The sequence below is a fragment of the Mixophyes fleayi genome, chromosome 4, assembly GCF_038048845.1.
Source record: "Mixophyes fleayi isolate aMixFle1 chromosome 4, aMixFle1.hap1, whole genome shotgun sequence".
NCBI lineage: Eukaryota > Metazoa > Chordata > Amphibia > Anura > Limnodynastidae > Mixophyes > Mixophyes fleayi.
Window position 1 is genome coordinate 184088304 of NC_134405.1, and position 20163 is coordinate 184108466.

The 20163-nt window shown below is 36.4% G+C and overlaps 1 protein-coding gene across 2 annotated transcripts in view; it reads right to left on the reverse strand.

The window, feature by feature from the left end:
- Positions 1-20163, reverse strand: part of KCND2 (potassium voltage-gated channel subfamily D member 2) — a 375371-nt gene that overhangs the window by 43780 nt on the left and 311428 nt on the right. For both annotated transcript variants that reach the window (XM_075208964.1, XM_075208963.1), the window contains exons 2-4: positions 19750-19912; positions 12640-12735; positions 986-1081 (exon numbers count right to left, since the gene is read on the reverse strand). In XM_075208964.1, coding sequence (XP_075065065.1) covers positions 986-1081; positions 12640-12735; positions 19750-19912 — 355 coding nt within the window. The remainder of the gene's footprint in view (positions 1-985; positions 1082-12639; positions 12736-19749; positions 19913-20163) is intronic.

Genomic DNA, 20163 nt, shown 5'->3' on the forward strand with positions numbered 1-20163 from the left:
TCAGCATATAGGGTGTGGTCACTTTACGTACTGGTTTCCTCCCTGAATACATTCCATATTTTGCATCAAGCACTACATTTGCATGCCCCCTTTAATATAACGAATAATACAAATAAAGTCTTAAGCTTGTGCTTCATCTAGACATGGACCTTCTTGCTAATTTCTAATATGGTTATAATATAAATGCAACAGTTAGTATGTTATCTCCATATTAACTGTTGCTGATTCATATGGGAGTATTCACCAAGCAACAGATTAAAAAATAAATAAATTATTCACTTTAAGCTTCATAGGTTTTTCTTTTTTTAAAATAAAACGTAATTTCCGTAAAATCTGAAATTTACTCCATAATTATTATGGCATGATAGTTTTGTCTTTTACATTGAAACTGTTACTTTATATATGTTTTTTCATTTACTCTGTGATAAAATTGACAAATTCCCTACATTTCTGTAGTGATGAATTTCAATTGGATCTTTAACATACAACAAATTGAAAACATGATAGTTCAAATTCCAACCTTTTGTATGTCCATTTTACATTACTTTTCTATTTTTGCCACTTTTAGAGAATATTTACATTAGCAGAGTTGTCAAAGTTTTTCTACAGAATTAGTTTTGCAGTGGAGCAGGCCATTTTGCAGAAGTGCAAAGCGCCAACGATACATTTTATTGTCATTACGTGGAAAGACATTCACACTGTAGTTATAAATTCGCACTGCGCAGAATTTATAGTCTGTGAATATAGTTGTGATGACGACCGTCTATACATTCTGCTGTGTGGTGTGATTGAAGTACAACTGGTAACACAACGACCCAAAACCCACTGGCAAGAGGTGCAACCAAATGCCCAATGAAGAGAGGATTTTGCAGAAAAGTTTTAAAAAAAACCTTTGCTGGTCCATAACTGCCGCGCATCATCTGCTGGGAAACTAATACCAAACTAATGTTATTTCATTCTTTACAAAAGAAAATTGTTTTCCTACCGTAGTTTTCTCCAGACAATGAAGCAGGTGGTGATGTTGTGTTGCAAAGGTAGATCCAGATTTGCTAATTAAAGCTTGTTGCTCTTCACTGGAACCCTGTAAATTTAAATAATACACCATTTTAATTTCATGACTAATAACTTTGTTTTACAAGTAAATTAAATGTACTAAACTCACTGTTAGCAATTCAAAAAAACATGCTCCTGCACCATTCTTTCAGTAAAATCCTTTCCTGTGTCACTTATTCACCCTAAATGATATCAACACAATGATTTATTTCTATTTTATGTCTTCAGACATTTTGCTTTAAACACATCTTCTGGACAACATTGACTTGGAATATGAACACATGTGGACAAATCCAATCACATTCCATAAATATTTTAATATGTTGATGGTATATAATTATAATACACATTTCTCTTTGAGCTTTATGTTTACATAAATCTAACATCTGACATATATTTCTTATAATGTAACATTTCACCCCTAATGAGGTGCAAGCCTGCAAAACATTATAAGGATGGATGCCTATAAAGGTTCCATCCATGTTGCTGCTCTGTTTGAGCACTATTCTGTACAACGGCCATTAAATGGAAGAGAATGAAGCTGAATTGAATCTGTCAAAAAGCATAACTAAGTCCTCTCATGATCAAATCTGCCACTTGGGACAATGCAGAGTATACAGAACCTTCAGAATTTTTTAATGTCTCTGCTCTGTAAAGCATTCACTCTGTGTTGCCCCTAGTGGCCATTTTCATCATGAGAGGAATCAATGATGCTTTTATTAATAGAACTTGTTATCATCAAAGGGATTTTGACACCTTTTTAAATTTTCATTTCAACACATTCTGTTCTATTCAATGGCAGTTGAATGGAATGCAGCTCAAGTGGAGGGACAAAGCCGACTGAAATGCACACTTAGAGAGAGAAAACAGATTTTTTTTTCCAAATTATTTTTATTATAGAAAATACAAAAGAAATCATCATCTGAAGCAGAATATGCAAAGAAATAACAAAGCAATATCTTTTGTCTAGTTACATTATAAAAGATCGTAGTAATACGAAAATCACGGAGAAGACAATAAAACAGTAGACAAGCAAAACTGGGTAAATTTCATGCATAATAAAAGCAAAGAAGAAAATAAAATAAAATATTTATCAAAAAAACAAAACAAGTCTAAGCCATTTCATGTCTCAGGGTCTTAATGCCATGTTCAAAAAAGAAAAGAGGGAAATAAGAAATAAGAAAGAGGTAGTAGGAGCAAAACCATTGCTAGTGGGTTAGTACAATGCAGTGGGGGAGAGAGAGAAGAAGGCAGGGGGGGCCCAAGAAAGATGAAGTGAAATAAGCAGAAATCCGGTAGCTGGAGAGAAAAGACATGAGATACCTCTAATCATGTTGACAAAGTAGACACCATTCAGTTGATTTGAATAGCTTCATAACATTAGTTCGTATCGTTGCATTTAACAACTCAAGATATGGACCCCATTTTTCTATGAAACTTTTCCACCCCCTTTTCTATGTCTGGGTATAATATGCCTATTAAGTCAGTTTTCAATGTGCTTAAGAGAGGTGGAGCTGAGGATGTCCACTGATGCATGATCAGATGTTTGGCGATAGTTACAATCACTGTTAAGATAGGGAATAATGCAGCGTAAGGCAAGTTAATTTTTTCAAGAAATTTTTTAGAATCGTTTTCAGAATAGGACTATAGTTTGTAAAACATACCATTAAAGTCAGAAGCATGCATGACAGGTAATATGTATAGCTGCCAACATTTTAATATAATCTGCTGCTGGCCAGGTTTATGCAAACTAGTCACACATGGAGGCGGGACACTCAAATTGATCTTTGGAGCATGACAGTCACCCTCATGACATTTTCATTTTTTTGGGGGATTTCAAAAGCAATATTTGTAATTAGTAATATGTAAAGCTCAGGCAGTAGATCAGTATGAAATTTAGGGTCATTTCTAGGGACAAATATTGAGACCTTTGGATTGTCCGTCTTTTAATTATGGATAGATTATAGTTACTGTATGACAGTGGAAGGCTGTCGAGTAAAATCTTTTGCACTAAAAAATATATGGCAAATTGGAATACTTTAACTGGGAAGAAAAGGCTGTGCTGCTACCTTTAAACTGTGGAACACTTCCTTTAATTGTGCCTTCACCCCCACTGAGTTCATTTAAAGAATTGGTCCTGCAAAATTAAAACCCAGGTTTACACTTTTGCCACACTGTGCACACTCATGTGTTAGCACTTAGCAAGGAACAACCCCAATCCATCCAACTCTTACAATCAGATGGTGGAAACCTTTGCATTACTGTGAATACTATCCTTGGCCTGCAAATCCACGTGTCCACAATCAAAAACGAGTGCATGCCAAATCCCCAAAGGGCATTTGCATTGCAGTTTTCCAGTTTTGAAAATCACCCTTACTTTCTCACTACATAAAATTAATGAATGTAATGCACTTTGAAGTATTTTCCCACCACTTTGCCACTATAACGTAGTTCTCATAACTTTGCGACCATTTTCAATACATAATATTTAGAAGTAACCTCATCTTCCCTTTTATTAGATAAACTACAGTATATTGAATAATGTTTGAATAATGTTCCACTGTAGGCTTTTTTGGTGATTAACATTGCTATGGAAAAATCATTAATATCTTTGAATCTTTCTAGACAGTGACTCAGTATACTTAAGGCTAAAACATCTGCTAGTTTATCTGTGTTTTTTTTATCTGAAATTATTTGCAGGCATTTTGAACAGTTTTCAGAGGTTGGATACTGGGAGAACTACATTTCCCATCAGCCCCAGTACATAAATAAAAACCTCTGCAGAGCTGCTATCTTGCTTTCTTCAGCTTGAGGCATCAGAGACGCTCAGCATGTGGAGAACAAAAGTGAACCTGAAGGCCTCTAGTGATATACAGCTGTTCAAAGGGACATGAGCACTACCAATTCCTTTAAAGCATATATTGCTAAGTTTACCCTATTAAAGACTTCAGTTCAGAAGTAACAGACCAAACTCTCTATTTAGAGAGTATCATCAAGAGGCATATTAGTTAGTCAAATTATTATTTCTGGCCTAATTTGCATTACTGTGTTATTGATGCATGTTGCTAGCATCTTATTATTCAAATACACATGAAACTTTGGTTTATTACCCTTTAACATTTGTACTGTTGATTGTTGTCGGGCAAGATAGGTGGGGGTATTGGGCATGACAACCTATTATCTGGGCACTTGAGCTGGTATATGTAATAGGTGTCAGTGGCGTTGGTGGTAGATGTTAAACCACAAGAAGTTTTTAGACTTAAACAATTTGTTGGTTTTATTTCAGAACTTGTTGCAACAGATGATATATACTTATATACAGTTGCTCACAGTTGATGCTGACTGCACCACAGGCAGTATGACAAACTTATGCAGTTAATGTACATAACTCTATTATAGTACATTAATATATGCAGATGGTAGTAAGCTTATATTTTGGGCAATGTCAGAGAACAGGTTGCTAATATATATTTTGTGCCTCTGGTCACTTTATATATCTATATAAAAGTATGAGAACACAAAAGGGATGCAGCTCTAGTTATATTATCTTTTACAGTCTTTTACACTTCAACTGTCACAGGAAGAATCTGCTGAGAGCAGAACTTCCTATCTGTGTATGCTCAGTAGAGCTATGCGGATGGCTGGAGGCTGCCCCACTTCCTGTCTTCGCTAGATCACAGGTGATACACTACTAAGATGGGAGACGGAGCTTAGCAATTCATATTAGCAGAGGGTTCTCCCAGTCGACCACTGATGGTTGAAGAACGCATCTGCTTCCTGTAACAAGACCATCCAAGACTGATCTGGGTGGAAGCACTGAAGATGCCAACTTTAAGTGGAACTACAGTCCCCATATTACATAATTTGTCATGGGTTACATACAGGGGAGGGCTGGCAAATTTTAGTCCAGGGGGCATGACTCGACTCAGCAGCCTATTAGGAATATTTTAAAGGAACAAAAATGCAGGTTACCCAGCCTAAAGTAGCTCACTATGGGACCAGCCTGGGAAGCAGATGCCCCCCTGTCCCCAACCCAGCCTGCTCCTGGTTACATACTGGTTAATGGTGAAGAGCTCTCCTGATCTTTACCATTGATTAATAAATGTAATTAGATAGTCAGGTGCATCTGATGAAAATGATATGTATTGGATAGCTACATTTTGTTAATTGTAAGGGTTGGCGGAGCAACAAACAGTTCATGCTTATGCATTCATTTTACATGCCATGCCTCCTATAGATATAATCAAACATGAATATTTAATAGTTTTAAAGTGGTTTCACTATTCATTGAAAATCAACACTAGCCAACATTCTGTTGTAGAAATAACCTCATCAAACATTTGCTTAGTGTCTGAACTTAACCACCGCACTTTAAATCCCTTGTACATTGAAGAGATGAGTTGATGATTGCAGATTGAAGCTCAGTGAGAAGTAAAACGATTGCAATTTCTCCTTAAATTCTTATTTGTAAAGAGCTGCTCTGCTTATTTTAAGGCTAGATCTTATCTGTTTCATCAAAGTCAATGCAAAATCATGTAAATAGACATTGTATTTCTAATGTCCATCAGAAAAGAAATGCTAATGATATTAAGGATATTATTCTAAGTGTAGGTGAATTATGTGACTTGTTTTACAAGGCTTTTTTTGTAAATTCTTATTCGCAACAGATTAAATAAAAATATGAAAAACATGTCTTATATTAGTATTTAGAAAATGTGTTTTTTATTTTTCTTTAAATGGATTAAACCAGGGTTGTCCAACCCTGCGGCCCAGCACGCCTGTAAATGTGGCCCAGAAGGAGTTTTGGTTGTGGCAAGGGGGCAGCGCTCTTAATGGGAAAAAAAAATCCTGCAAAAAAAAAAGAAAAGAAACTACTTACCTTGCGGTCACGTCAGCTGGTACTCCGGCTCCCTCCCTTGTCTCCTCCTCCGTGCGCCGCTCGCAGTGATTGTTGGGCATGATGTCATCACGCCCAACATCCATTGCGGAGCGCAGCACAGAAGAGTCACCCGCGCGAGAAGAACAATCAGCAGCACAGAATTGGAGAAAAGAAGAGAAGAGGACAGGAGAACAAGCCGATTAAAAGGTAAGGTAAGGGGGATTTTTTTTTATTATTTCAAGGGACGCTGACAAGTGAATAAAAGTCACCTGGTCCTGGAGCATCATGGACCATATCTCCCTGCTACATACTTCTACTTGTATTACTAATGGGGCATTATATATTATTCTCTTTGGCCCATTATAAGTTGTTATCCCTTAGCTAACATAGTGGTGTAATTATCAAAACGGGTCACAATTTGGGGTCACAGTGATGTATATGTCAGGTACCGCAGGCCTGGTCAGGGCACCCTGATATACAATGCCTGGCTTAAATGATATTGCATCGAAACAATACAAAAAGTGATTATAGTATAATAACTAGAGAGGATTTTTTGAACAGGGCGATTGAAAGGTAAGTATAGGGGGATTTGAAAAAAAAAGTGATATATATATATATATATATATATATATATATCACTTTTTTTCTCATATATATATATATATATGTTAACTATGTTTTCTATGTTTTTTTTGGATGATCAGCTATCGTTATTGTTAGTGTATCTTATGTGCGGCCCAAACCAACTCGTCGTCTGCCAATGTGGCCCAGGGAAGCTAAAAGGTTGGACACCCCTGAATTAACAAGCTTAATGTGGATATACAGAAAGGGGGTAGTTTTCGATAACACATTTCAAAATAATTTTTTGTGAAAAGCTAAAGTCAGCATTTATAGAGTGTCATCTTCTTTATATTCATTTTTCAGATTTCACTTGTAAAAGCAACTTGAAATGTAAAACCAATTGTAATGTATGCCAGTGTAGTCCAGTTCATAAACACTAATGACTAGCTGACATGATCTTCATGTATAGGAGACCTGTTTTCTCTTAGCAAGGTTACTAATAAATCAGATAAAAATGTAGTAAAGTACTGTAAATCAGGCAAGGTCGAAAGCAGGACCGGGAAACAGTATCCCAAATATACAGGCCAAATTTAGATAAACAAAATAGGTCACAAGGCAGTAGCAAGAATCAGAGCTAAGTACAGTCAAAGCTTAAACTCTCAGGGGTAAATTCTTACTGCCAGACTGGGATTTATGTAAGGTTGCTTGGCTTAATTAGCTTAGTCACACAGCAGCATAGTCTTAGCATTGTCTGTGTAAGAGCATGTTATTGGACAGCAATGGCTGCCTAAAATCACTGTAAATAATCTGCGTTATACCCCCATTACTGATGTAGGCTACAGGACTCTCTATTAGGATTCTCTTTTTGAAAGAAAATTAAAATCTTTGGAATCCACCACAGTCTCAGGGTCATAGCCATTTCAATTAATTAATTTTCCTGAAAATAAGATATTTTCCTTTTCATTCATACTTTGGCTCCCCCTGGTCATTAGTAGGAGGACAAGATATTGATAATAAGCTACTGATGCAATCCACAGGCTGCAATACAGATACATGAAAACCATTGAAATATTGATAGATGAATTAAGTTGTAGATAAAAAGACAGCTGACCTTTTAAGAACCAGTAAATCTGGGTCTCAATGTTTTGTTGAAGACAGGCATAATTTAATATTCCTGGTGGATAGTTAAATCTGATCTCCAAGTTTAAATGTTGGTACTTCAATCTAATATTAGAGATGGAATTTACCTCATGACAAATTTAAGACAGATAAGCCACAACAGAGTCACGTTTCTGTGATTCCAAAGAAAAAGAGAAAAAGAGAGTGTAGCTCCGAGCTGTTGTTCCAAAGAATTTGTTCTGTCTGTCTGTTAATTAGTCTATGGATAGATTGATGAAGGGAATGGTAGTTCAATATCCAACAGAATGCTTTTGGAAACTAACTGGAAGTCTGATTCAGAGACAACATTGGTTGGAATACCATGAATCTAGCCAAGCTAGCCAATGGTTTAAGCGTAAGCAAACTTTAAGGACCACTAGTCCCCAAAACTGACATTTTTATATAGGAACAATTAAGGTAAAATATATTGTCATATGGTAGCCTGAGTAGCATTAGCTCCCCAATCCACTGCAGACAGCTGCAGTTCCTCCCATTATATTTAGGACATTGTCCTTATGGGAATTCATACAAGTCAAAAAGCTGATTCTGTAGGAATTTGAGTAACTGTGACACTACTTATCACTAGAGTGTGTTTAGTCTGTCAATAAGTGTTGCCCCATCATAAATAATTATTGCCCCGGTTAGCAATAAAATATTACTTTTCATTAATATAATTATATATTCCTATTGCCCCTATAAATAATATAATAATAGTGCCCCCTTAATATAATGAAAAATGAAAATTGTCCCTATAAGTTGATTATTCAGGTGGTTTCACAAACCACTGTTTAGTAAATCTGACGGTTTGAATTTTTACCATGTTGAAAATTGGGATGGTGTTTGTAATACAGTGGTTGTTAAACTGTGCCTTTCAGGTCGTTTGCTGGTAGTTTCCAGTCCTAGGTGTACTTCAGCATTAATTGAACTTGATACAGATCGCAGGAATTTGTGTAGTTCTCATTGATTTTAGGTAATTTTGGGACTTTTTTAAATGTTCTATAATAAATGCTACAATTTTAGCATCAGACTTTTTATTAGGTGAAAAGAGGAGTATTGTGATTGTTACGAATTACGATCATTCTCATAATACTAGCGACTTTAGAGATAATCAGCAATGTTATTATGTTGCTTTTTATATATATTAAACTTTTGATGACTACAGAATTCCTCTTTTGCAAGCAGCTGATGTCCCTTCTTATTTATTTTATTTTATTTTATATTCAATTGTTTAATTTAGCTCATGGGCAATTCCTTATTGTTCCCGATTGGTTTTCAATGTGAAAATGTTTCTAAAATGATCTACTACTAACAAAATCAGAGAAAACCCTCAAAATGCAGGAAAGTGAACCACAAGGAGCATGAAAGTATGGGGTCATGTTTTGGTAGGAATGAGTACCAGTTGCAGAGTGTTGTATTCAAGTGTCAATTTCATTCTTTTAAAAGATGAAAACATATGAGAAAATAATGCATATGGATGCATCAAATAAACAATAACAGATGAAAAAGTTTCAATATGACTTAAAAGGAGAATGCATATTTAAGCTTTTAAAAAGCCTGAATGGCTTCAGAAGAATACCATCTAGGAATTTCTCCATATTTAGGAAGAGTAGTCTTAGGATTATATTTTATTTTATTTTTTAAATAAATTGTTTACAGTAATTGGCAAACCTAAGTTAAACAACTTGTACATTTGAAGATTCCATATGGAGACCATCCTTTGAAATAATGTAACTAAGATACACAAATTCTAATTTTTCTCTATGTTCCTGTGACACCTATTGTACATCATTTTTTATAACTATAGGATAAAAATGTTATTTAGATACTACAATAAAATGCAAAAAAAAAACCTCAACTCTATAATTTAAGAAGTTCCGGGTGATGGCCTGAGCAAAACACAAGCTAAACAGGATGACCAGGTACTCATAGTTCCCAATGGTAAAATTAAAGGCTGTTACCCCCGGATCTTCCTCTTTACAAAACATTCAATGATTTGGCTTTCTGAGGTTTACTTGCAGCATCTTTGACTTGTTTGCATAAATGTGAAATCAATGGTAAAGAATATTTGTTCTTAATTGTGATCTTTTTTAAGGCTCTGTAATCCCTACATGGGCACAGTGACCCATCTTTTCATTAATCTAAATAGATATCATGTTTGCAGGTAAGGAAGAGTGCCTAATAAAATCATTTTTGACTAGTAACAGACATTAAGTCACTGGTCTGTGGAGGAGGGTTGAGGAATTTTAGAACACAAATCATCAGAATAGTTATGGGTTGGTAGAGCGTCAACGACAAAGGTAGGAATATGAACAGGTGATGTAATGTATTTTACCCCATTTTCACTCGATTTAGCTATATTCCCCAATCACCAATCAATGACAGGATTGTATTTATGCAACCATGGTGGACCAAGAATTATCAGATAATAAGGAGAATGAATTAGTACAAAAGACAGCAAACATCATTTACACCCGAGGCCAACTGCAACACGTCTTGGTCTTCCATCAGTGTGCCGGGCACAGAAAAGTAAAAGTGGTTCCGGGGATTAAGAGATAGGTTGATCTGGAGAATGCTTATACTCCGAATCATAACTTGAACTCACTACCCTGGTTCCCCAGGAATCAAAGGCCGGCCTTAGTGTACTCGCACCCCTCTATACGGTTTACACTTAACCTGTGGGATAAGCTTCACAAAAAGTGGGAACTCACCTCATTCCCTTCTCCACTCACTCCGTTGTGGCACCATCCAGATTTCCCAATGGGAAACAATCAGTCATTCTCACGCCCATAGCAAGAGGCGGGCATCACTCAGTTTACCCACATTCTGGGAGAATTTGCTCCCCAGACCTTTCCAGATATCAGAGAGAAAAAGGGCCTCCCCTTATCCTTACATTTTGCTTACATACAAATCAGAGGCTTCATACAATCACTCTGTAGGTCCTCCAAACTACGTAAACCTACACCTTTCGAGAGGAGATGTATGAACAGCTCAGTTTCTCAAATATTGATATCACTGGTGTATAATATTTTCCTTAGTCCAAAATCTGATTTAACTGAATCCTTTGAGGAGGCTTGGCTTCAGGACACTGGAAAGGTTCTGGATCAGAAGGGATGGTCGCGGCTCAGAATGAGAATTTCTAAAATCTCCATCAATACCTCAATATGAGAGAACACATTTAAGGTATACACTAGATGGTATCTGGTGCCTGCACGACTACATACAATTTATCCTGGCACCTCAGATCTATGTTGGAGAGGTTGTGGAGAGGTGGGCTCATTTTTTCACATTTGGTGCACATGTCCTAGTATCTGTAATCTATGGTCGCTGGTTGCTGATCTAATAACAAGAATATTAGATATTGAGGTGTTGCCCGACCTATTGGTCATGCTGTTATGTTCCCAGGTTAAAGCTCGAAATAAACAGGAAGACAGACTTGTCCAACACATCTGTGCTGCTACTCGCTTGCAGATAGCGAAAGAGTGGAAATCCCCTCACCCACCTAGCCTTCAAAGTGTAGTTTCTCGTGTGTGGTACATGGCCACTATGGAATATATTACCAGTCTCCTCCATGACAAAATTTTAAATTTCCACAAAGTTTGGGACTTCTAGTACTCCTACCATCAAGCTACAACCCCCACCACCTGAAAATCTTTTCCTTTGATATATTCTTAAAATATACCCGTTTTCCCATGTCCTTCCCTTCTTTCTACACTTTTTCTATCCTCTTTTTCCCCTCCCTTTTTTTAAAAAAAAAAAAAAAAAGGATAAAAATCTAGAAAAAGTAATAACAACTTTTTGGAATTCCACGGTAGTAGAGTTCTTTATAGTTCACAGGTAGACTGGATCAACCTACTAGTTTAATTTACATTTTCTCATTTTTCTTTTTTTTTCTTTATAGGTTAATTCATTGTTAAAACACTAAAACAAAAAGTCTGTAATAATTTGTTTTGTGATTGGTAATAACTCTTTATACTTCTATCGTTATGTCGTGACCCATCTACCTCAGCTTGTTTTCTGTATAATCTACTGTGTGGATCTCATGTTTTTGCAAAAATAAAGAGATTTAAAAAAAAAAAAAAGAAAAGTAAAAGTGTTCCTCAATGTGTAGAGAGGCATAGACATCTTTACCAGGTATACTGTGCAACTGTAAAGAAACAAATGGAATAGCCTTCTTTTTATTCTTTACTGTGATAGGTTGTATTCCATTTGAAACCCTTGCCCTGACATTATGGGTCTCTTTCTGAAATTTAGATCTCTCTTGTAATATCAGCATGAATCATTTTTATTAAGCGAGTATTTAACGAGTATTACGTTTTACATATATTACGTTTTACATATATAGGACTACCTGACATTAATACATCTATCTGTCCCCCCCAGCTGCACACACTTAGCTTATTGTGTGTGTTTTCTGGATACACAAAACTTGAAGTAGGGTGAAATAACTCTTAGTAGTGCTCTTTTTGGCCAAAGCATTTTTGTGACCTGTATCTAAAATGCTGTGTATATATTTTGCTCAATATTACTGCTGTTGATTTCTTTTCTCCTCATTTTGATGGGTGATTTTCCTGTAGACTTGCACACAGTATTTGCCTGAGGAGAATCATCCACATTCAATTATTCTCTGCTGAACACAGGGGTCAGCAAGCACATCCCATTTGCAGGTGGGTATGCACTTGTTTATCGAATAAAACTGCTAGCTTTAATGGCCTTTGCAACTAGAAATGCAATGTATGCAAGACACATACTGTATATCACGGTTGCTAATCTAAAATACTGCCTTCAGTAATCAATTATGGATGTTTACAACTCTGGTAGTTACTCGTACATTACCTTATTCCACTGTAATCTGAATTTAGACTGCATTGTGCTTCAGGCAGAGGACATTTGGTGATGATGTTTTAGGAAGCTGTTTTATGCTGCCCTATATGTATACTCACATACTGCAAACAGCAGAAACTAAGTAAAAGATAAAATCTGAACTTTACCTGCAGGGTCTCATTTAGTAAGCCGTTGCGCTTGCTTTGTAAAAAGGCATTAGCGCTTCCACTCTTTGCCACACGAATCCTGGCAAGTCTTGCTTTCTGTAAAATAAAGAAATAATATCAGTACAAATAAAGACATAGATAATTATACCCATTCCTTAAATATCTTCTTGCTATCTTACTATCTATGAATTTATGATGCCTACATACACATGGCTCCTCTGGGAGGTCTGGTAATCTTATACATGCAGGAGATGAAGAATGATACAAAAAAACAACGACTTGAAGGAGGTTTCTTAATTAATTTCAAATAATAAAAAAAAATGCTACACAAGTATTTACTCCATTTAATAAAATACATCTAAATAAGTCCTGGTGCATCAGAGGGCACTTTAATTAATTGTTTGGAGTCCACTTGTGTACAATTAAATTGATTTCAAACTTAAATACACCTGTCTGTAAGAGGTCCCATAGCCGGTTAGTGCATTTCCAAACAAGAGCTTCCTCGTGAAGATAAAGAATATTCAAAGAAAATTCTGCAAAAAGGTTTTTGAAAAGTAGGAAAAAGATTTCAAACACTTTTACTATTCCACCGAGTACTGTCATGACCATCGTAAAAAAATAGAATACAGCACAACTGTGTAAAACTAAGCATCCATGTGAGAAAGGCATTAGAGAAGCTTATGGCAACACTAACAGAGTTACATCTTCCCTGAAAGAGACAGGATAAATTATCCATGGAACAACAATAACCCAGGCATTCAAAAATATCCGCCTTATGGGAGTGTGGCAAAATAGAAACACTGTTTGACCAGAGTTTACTAGAAAACATGTGAGAGACCGGCTTATTAAATGGAGGAAGATTATATGGTCTGATAAGACCAAGATTGAACGTTTTGGTATTAATACTTGGTGACCTGTGTAGCACAAATCCATCATCCCACATACACATTACCTACCATGAACTGAGGTGGCGGGAGCATAGTATTATAGGGATGCAACTCAGATTCAAGAGCTTGGAACATTTATAAACAGTGGTCAAAATGGATCTAGCAAGAAATAAAAAGATCTTAGAGGTAAACCTGCTGCATTCTGCAAGAGCCCAAAGACTGAAGATGCATACTCCAGTAGGAAAATGACCTAAAGCATACATTGGAATGGCTTGAATGCAAAAAAAGTCAATCTTCTGCAGAGGGACAGGCAAAGCCCAGCCTTTAACCCCATAAAGCATATGTGGGAGGATTTGAAAACTGGTGTTCACCAATGGTCCCATTCAAACCTCATTGAGGTTAAACTCTATTGTGCAGAAGAATGTGTGAAAATATCAGTGCTCACATGTGCAAGACATAGAAAACAAACTCACAGGTGTAATTGCAGTTAAAGTTTATTCTACCATGTATAAACGGGGTTAGGGCGAATACCTATATAATTATTTGTTGTCTTCTTTTTTTATTTGTAATTAATTAAGAATAGTGGTAGTGTTAAGGATTACATGTTGATTCCATAATGTAAAGAAAATAAAACGTGACAAACACAAAGGGGGTGTTTTATGGGCAACATATATATCATAATAGATGAGTGCTATGTAAAATCACTAAATGTTATATGAAATCACTAAACCATCCCCTGTGTGAAATGACAGGTTACTTATCTTCCATGATTGTAATATTGGATACTTCATTAAAGGATAACTCCACCCAAAATGGACATTTCAATATGTTATACTACAATACTGAAGACTACTTACCTGGGATCTGGCTTTCCTCCTGATACAACAGGTCCCCCAGTGCGTGCAACAGTTCAGCTCTGCGATCCATTCTACTATTGACGTGAGCCTACTTTAAACTAATAGTGGTGTTATGAGTGCCCCTCCCCTGTGAACTTCCCATGTACACTAGGATCAAACAGGGCATCACAGGACTGTTACAGGCATCAGGGACCTGCTGGATTTGGGGAACACCACTCCCCAGCATTCAGTATTATAATATAATGTACTGAATTCCACTCAAACAGAATTTTCAGTTTTTTTGTGAAATTCTTCTTTAATTGTAAGAACAATGTAAAAGAATGTAAACCTATTGTACTCTGATTGCCCTCTATTCATTCCCACCCACATCAGTTACAAAGTGTATATTTTATGGGTCAGCAGAGGTACAACTCACTGCTGATCATGTATTTCAGGTAATGCCTAAATTTACACCAATTAGAGACTAAAATAGAAGATATGTGATGTTTCATTTCTCAGGCCTCATTTCTATCATGAAATAAATTAATATGGCAAAATTAATTAGAAGTATATTCTCTTCAAATGTCAGGCGATTTCTTTTTTTTTTCATGGAGTCCAATCTCATCCCTATTTCTTATATGCCTTTCACTTAAAACAGAGAATTAACTGCTAGCACTTTGACATCTGGTTTTTTAGAAAGGCAAATTGATTTGTTCATAAATTAGTCCCTAGCTGCTCATATGGCTGATGTATTAGCTCAGCAGAGGAGCTCCTAGTTAAAAGTGGAAAAGTAATTGTTCAATTTATTCCTGTTGTACAGTGTGTCTCTACCTTACCATTGTGGCGAAATATTCATCGACTAAAACTAAAATCAGATATCAACACTGAAGTACAGTCAATAACCTTGCAGCCCAACGTGTAATCATGATAGACTTAGTTTTATAGATCTGCATAATGGTGACTAAGAAATTTTTAAAGTAGTTTAACAAAAAGTATTGACTGTTTTAAAGACAAAGATTTTAACTCTATATACCAAATTAGACAAATGATGTTAAAGAGACTAAGGGGTATAGTTGCTAAGTGGCCGTTCTAACGAACTGACGATTCTTTGCCGTCATTTTTATAAATAGCAATTTTGTTAAAGACAAAGCCCGTCGGGTTTTGTCTTTAAAAAAATTTGCGTTTTACAAAAAGAAAAGCGCCAAGAATCATGAGTTTGTCGGAAACACTGCATAGTAAATATACCCTTAAAGATATCTGAAATTTGTTGATTGGTATAATATATGTTTGGAGAAGATAAGTATTATCAGCAAGGAAACTAATTCATTTGGGGTCACTGTGTGATCTGCTAATTCCTATTGCCCTCTAAGCTCCTTGGTAGTACTGATTGTGTCTATGTGGCCTTGAAGACTGCAGTTCAATGGTCAATGATATTGATTATAATTTATCATCATTGCCTTTTTGGTTGGCAGACAAAATCTAAAGGTGAACAATACTGAGGTTTGGGAAATTAAGTCTGATGAATAAATTAAATGCTTGGGTCCCATAAATTGTACTGACCTGATTGGCCTGGTTGATGATTGTCAGCAATGTTAAAAAAGAGTTACACATTTGTGTTAGATATGTTTATGTCTGATATTTTTTTCTTTTTAGACAGAAAATAAAAACATTCCTGTGACATAAAGGTTGCACTGCCTATATTTTGAGTTAATTAAACTATTGTAAAATAGCTATGGATATCTAGTCTGACTTTAGCGGACTATACAGATGTAACAAGTGTCAAACAGTATTTTAACTCATGACAAATATGCTGGTATTGTCCAGTCCCTGCAGTAGGATTTCTACATACGTTAAACACCAAACCATTGATAACATTTATATGCAAAACCATGGCTAACCACATGATTTGCTACTGAATCGATATATGACATCTCCATAATAGACACAGTTTACACTGAATGACAGCACACTGAGAGTTTACAGGTCTGCAGACATTTTCAGAATAATGAAAGAAGAAAATAAAATGTTATTTACATTTAATAAAGTAATGAACAAGGGGTTTATTTAATTCAAGTTTATTTTAAAATTGTGTGAGTTTTTTTTGTATAATGGGCACATTAGGCATCTCTGTCCCTTATACTATACACACTAGGGTGGCAAAGTTGCCATTCCAAAGGTCGGAATTAGGCGCGGGCTGGCACAGTCCAGCCCGGGGGGCGCACAGGCGGCCGCATCACTTGACAGGCGATGCCGCCACGTCATCAATGCATCGCCTGTCATGTGATGCGGCCGCCTGTGCGCTGATGCGGCCGCATCGCTTGCTGTGTGATGCGGCCGCAGGTAAAATTAAAAAAAAACATGGATCCACGAGGGGATCCACGGGGGGCGAGTGGAGGAAGCTGCATGTTCTTTACTTTTTCATTTATTCATTTTTATTACATATTGCAATTTATTGGACTCATTAAAAGTTTAGGACCAGACTTGACCTTCACCATCAACATTAGGGTGTTGAAAAACAATGGGAATAATTCCTCACTTTTAATTTATTTTTGGAATAAGTTCTTAGCCAAGTGGGTGAGAAATTTATGTGTATGTGGAACCGTCTTTGGTAGGTGAAGTCCGTGAAGTGATTTTGGCTGAGCTTATAAAAAACGTATAAAGGGAAATACAGTCTAGAAATATGTATTGCTTCTGATTAAAGGGTCACCCACAAATAGAATATGCCATACTAAGAGTATGTACACCAGTATTGAACCAGTTATGATGTAGAGCGGAGGTTCCCTTGCTATAGTGTATTCCAGTTCCAGGGATAGATACAAACATGGGCACACCTGCTATAGTGGAAATCAGTGGAGTTCATTCATTGAGATCCTTATCCATCATACATGTCACTTTAGAGGTCCCAATCTTATTAATAATCCTCAGCCCTCCTTTTCAGAGTAGGACTTGTAGTTTTTGGGATGGGGAAGGATCTTCTGTTTTGCACCTCTCCAATAGAGGCAATATCGCTGCACTCATCAGCCTTGGGGTATATCATCATCATCATCATAATTTATTTATATAGCGCCAACATATTCCGTAGCGCTTTACAATTGGGGACAAATACAGTAAGAGACAAACTGGGTAAAACAGACAAAGAGGTAACATGGCCCTGCTCGCAAGCTAGGGGTATATTTACTAAACTGAGGGTTTGAAAAAGTGGAGATGTTGCCTATAGCAACCAATCAGATTCTAGTTATCATTTATTTAGTACATTCTACATAATGACAGCTAGAACCTGATTGGTTGCTATAGGCAACATCTCCACTTTTTTAAACCCACAGTTTAGTAAATATGCCTCTTGGTCTGTTTTTCTCTCTAACAGGAGATCAAAATCATGGTCTCCCTTTATGGTGTAAACCAGCCCAGACCGTCTAACACGGGGGCGGGTTGGAAATATAGGGGTGGGGGGACACCACTCATTTTTAAATTTTAAAGTGTTCAGAGTGGAAATAACTGTCAATCAGCTTTAATATATCTGCTATTCAGATGTATGGTTTCTGTGAGTAATTGACGGGTACCTCTTCTCAGACTGCCAATTCAATTATTTAACCTGGGTGCAAACATAGCAGTGTCATTCACAAAGAACATTAATGAGGTGCTGCATAATTTTCTTTCATATAATGTGTGTAGTACGATTCTCATCTGGTGGCAGAAAAATGTCTTGCAAAGAGTTTACAATTGGGGAAACACACTTGATGTGATGCAATGTCTTTCCTTAAATAGAAAAATTAAATCACCTGGTATTAGAAGACAATTGGATGTATGCTACATCTGTAAAGGCACCAAAATCAACTGCTAATCATAATCAGATAAGGTCTGAATCAGAGGTTGATGCGGTCTGAAGAGGACTGCGCTCTGATAGAATATGCAGTCATCAACTTACTGCATTTGCTGGCTATCATACTATGTGACTGGTTTGGCGGATTAAAGAATGCTTGGAGCTATCCATTTGGCTGCACATAGGTAAATTCAAATTGGGCACATACCCATTTTTTGCACACAGGTCAAGCAACTGGATCTGCATTAAAGATTTCAAGTGCCAAAAGGCAAGAACACTATAATACTGCCCTAAATTATTTATAAACTAAAAAGCGAACTCCATCCAGCATGATGAAATTAGTCAACCCAACAACACATTTATTTTATCCTAGACCCCTGATCTTCATAATTTCCAACTGGTACGTGTAAAAGTTTTTTTTTATTTTTTTAAGCTTTGATCTACAAATGTCACAGTTTAAATGCTTCCTTTAAAACAGTTATAGTTGCGGCACTGGCTAAATTTTAAGCTTTGCTTGACAACGATAGTTCTCTGATTCAGATATGTAATAAACACAAAGATAGGCATTAAGCCATTTGTGCTTAAGTGGGAGGATCCCTATATCCTATTCTCTGTGCTTCCATTGAGCCCTGAACATGTCAATCTTTGCATTACAGTTTTATACTCCCACGCGAGACCAACAGTGGCATTTTTCCTGCTCTGAGATATAAAGTATAATTAAATTCTGCAGTTAAGTACTGACGTCTGAATGCACAATATTACTGCACCCAGTGGGCCTGATTCATTAAGGAACGTAAGTCCCATTGCGTGACGTAGTTGGTGTGAAATTGCTCTCATAAATGGACTTTGCGCCACTGAATGCAAGTGCATGCAATTAATCTGTAAATGCAAAGGGTTGAATGGGGAGGGAAGGGGCGTATGCACCTAGGCAATGTACAGGAAGGGCTTGCCAAGGTCCAGCACACGCACATTTGTCTGATTCAAGCTTTGGGCATCTCTGATGTTTAATTGTATCACTTGCACTAGCTACAGGGCAGATGTCAATGCTGATTGATAGTGATGAAGGACGTGTATGCATGCCAGAATATGTGTTTGCAATTAAGAGCAACTATAAAAATGCATTTTATGTACAGTAGGCCTTAATAACATTCTAATAAATGTATTTCACGTTAACATTATGTTTTTAAATGTATTTGTATTGATGATTATAGTATTAACATGTGTTAATGTATTACATTTTGTTTTATATATTCTGCTGGGACTTTATATTGCATATAGGTATTGTGTGTATCCTGCAGTGTGCTCTGTCAATCTGCATACAGCAAGTAGCGTATAGCCAGAGAGTATTTATACCCATATTCAAATGGAAACATACGTGCATGCAGTTGCCATCCAATTTTAAGAAACGCCAAATTCTGTTCACTTTGCTTTCCTTGATGAATCAGGCCAGTATGTTTTACTGCTATGTAAATAAGTGGCAGGACACACATATCCACAACTCATTGATGACTTAATTATTGTTGTAGGCTTTTTTAAACATAAAGTAAGGTATATATATATCTATTACCTTTTGCGCTCTGCGTTTGTCTGCTCGTTGATTCTGGTGGTATATCCGGCTAAAGTTGGAAACTATTACAGGAACTGGTAATGCAATGACCAACACACCACTCAGGGAGCATATGGAACCAAATATCTTTCCAGCTATTGTCTTCGGGACCATATCACCATACCTGCAGAAACCAAAACAACATACATAGCTAAATCACAAATTTGATCAACATACAATCTAAATACTTTAAGCCATTGAAGAAACATTTATTAGTCTCATATAAATATCAAAAATTAAATAGAATACAACATCAAAACAAGCTATTAGTAAAAGAACTTGAACTGTTATCTACATTCGGACTGGGTTCATAAAATACAGAATAAAAAGCCAATTCTGTTGTTTTCAATTTATTTGGCAAATGGTTATTTATTT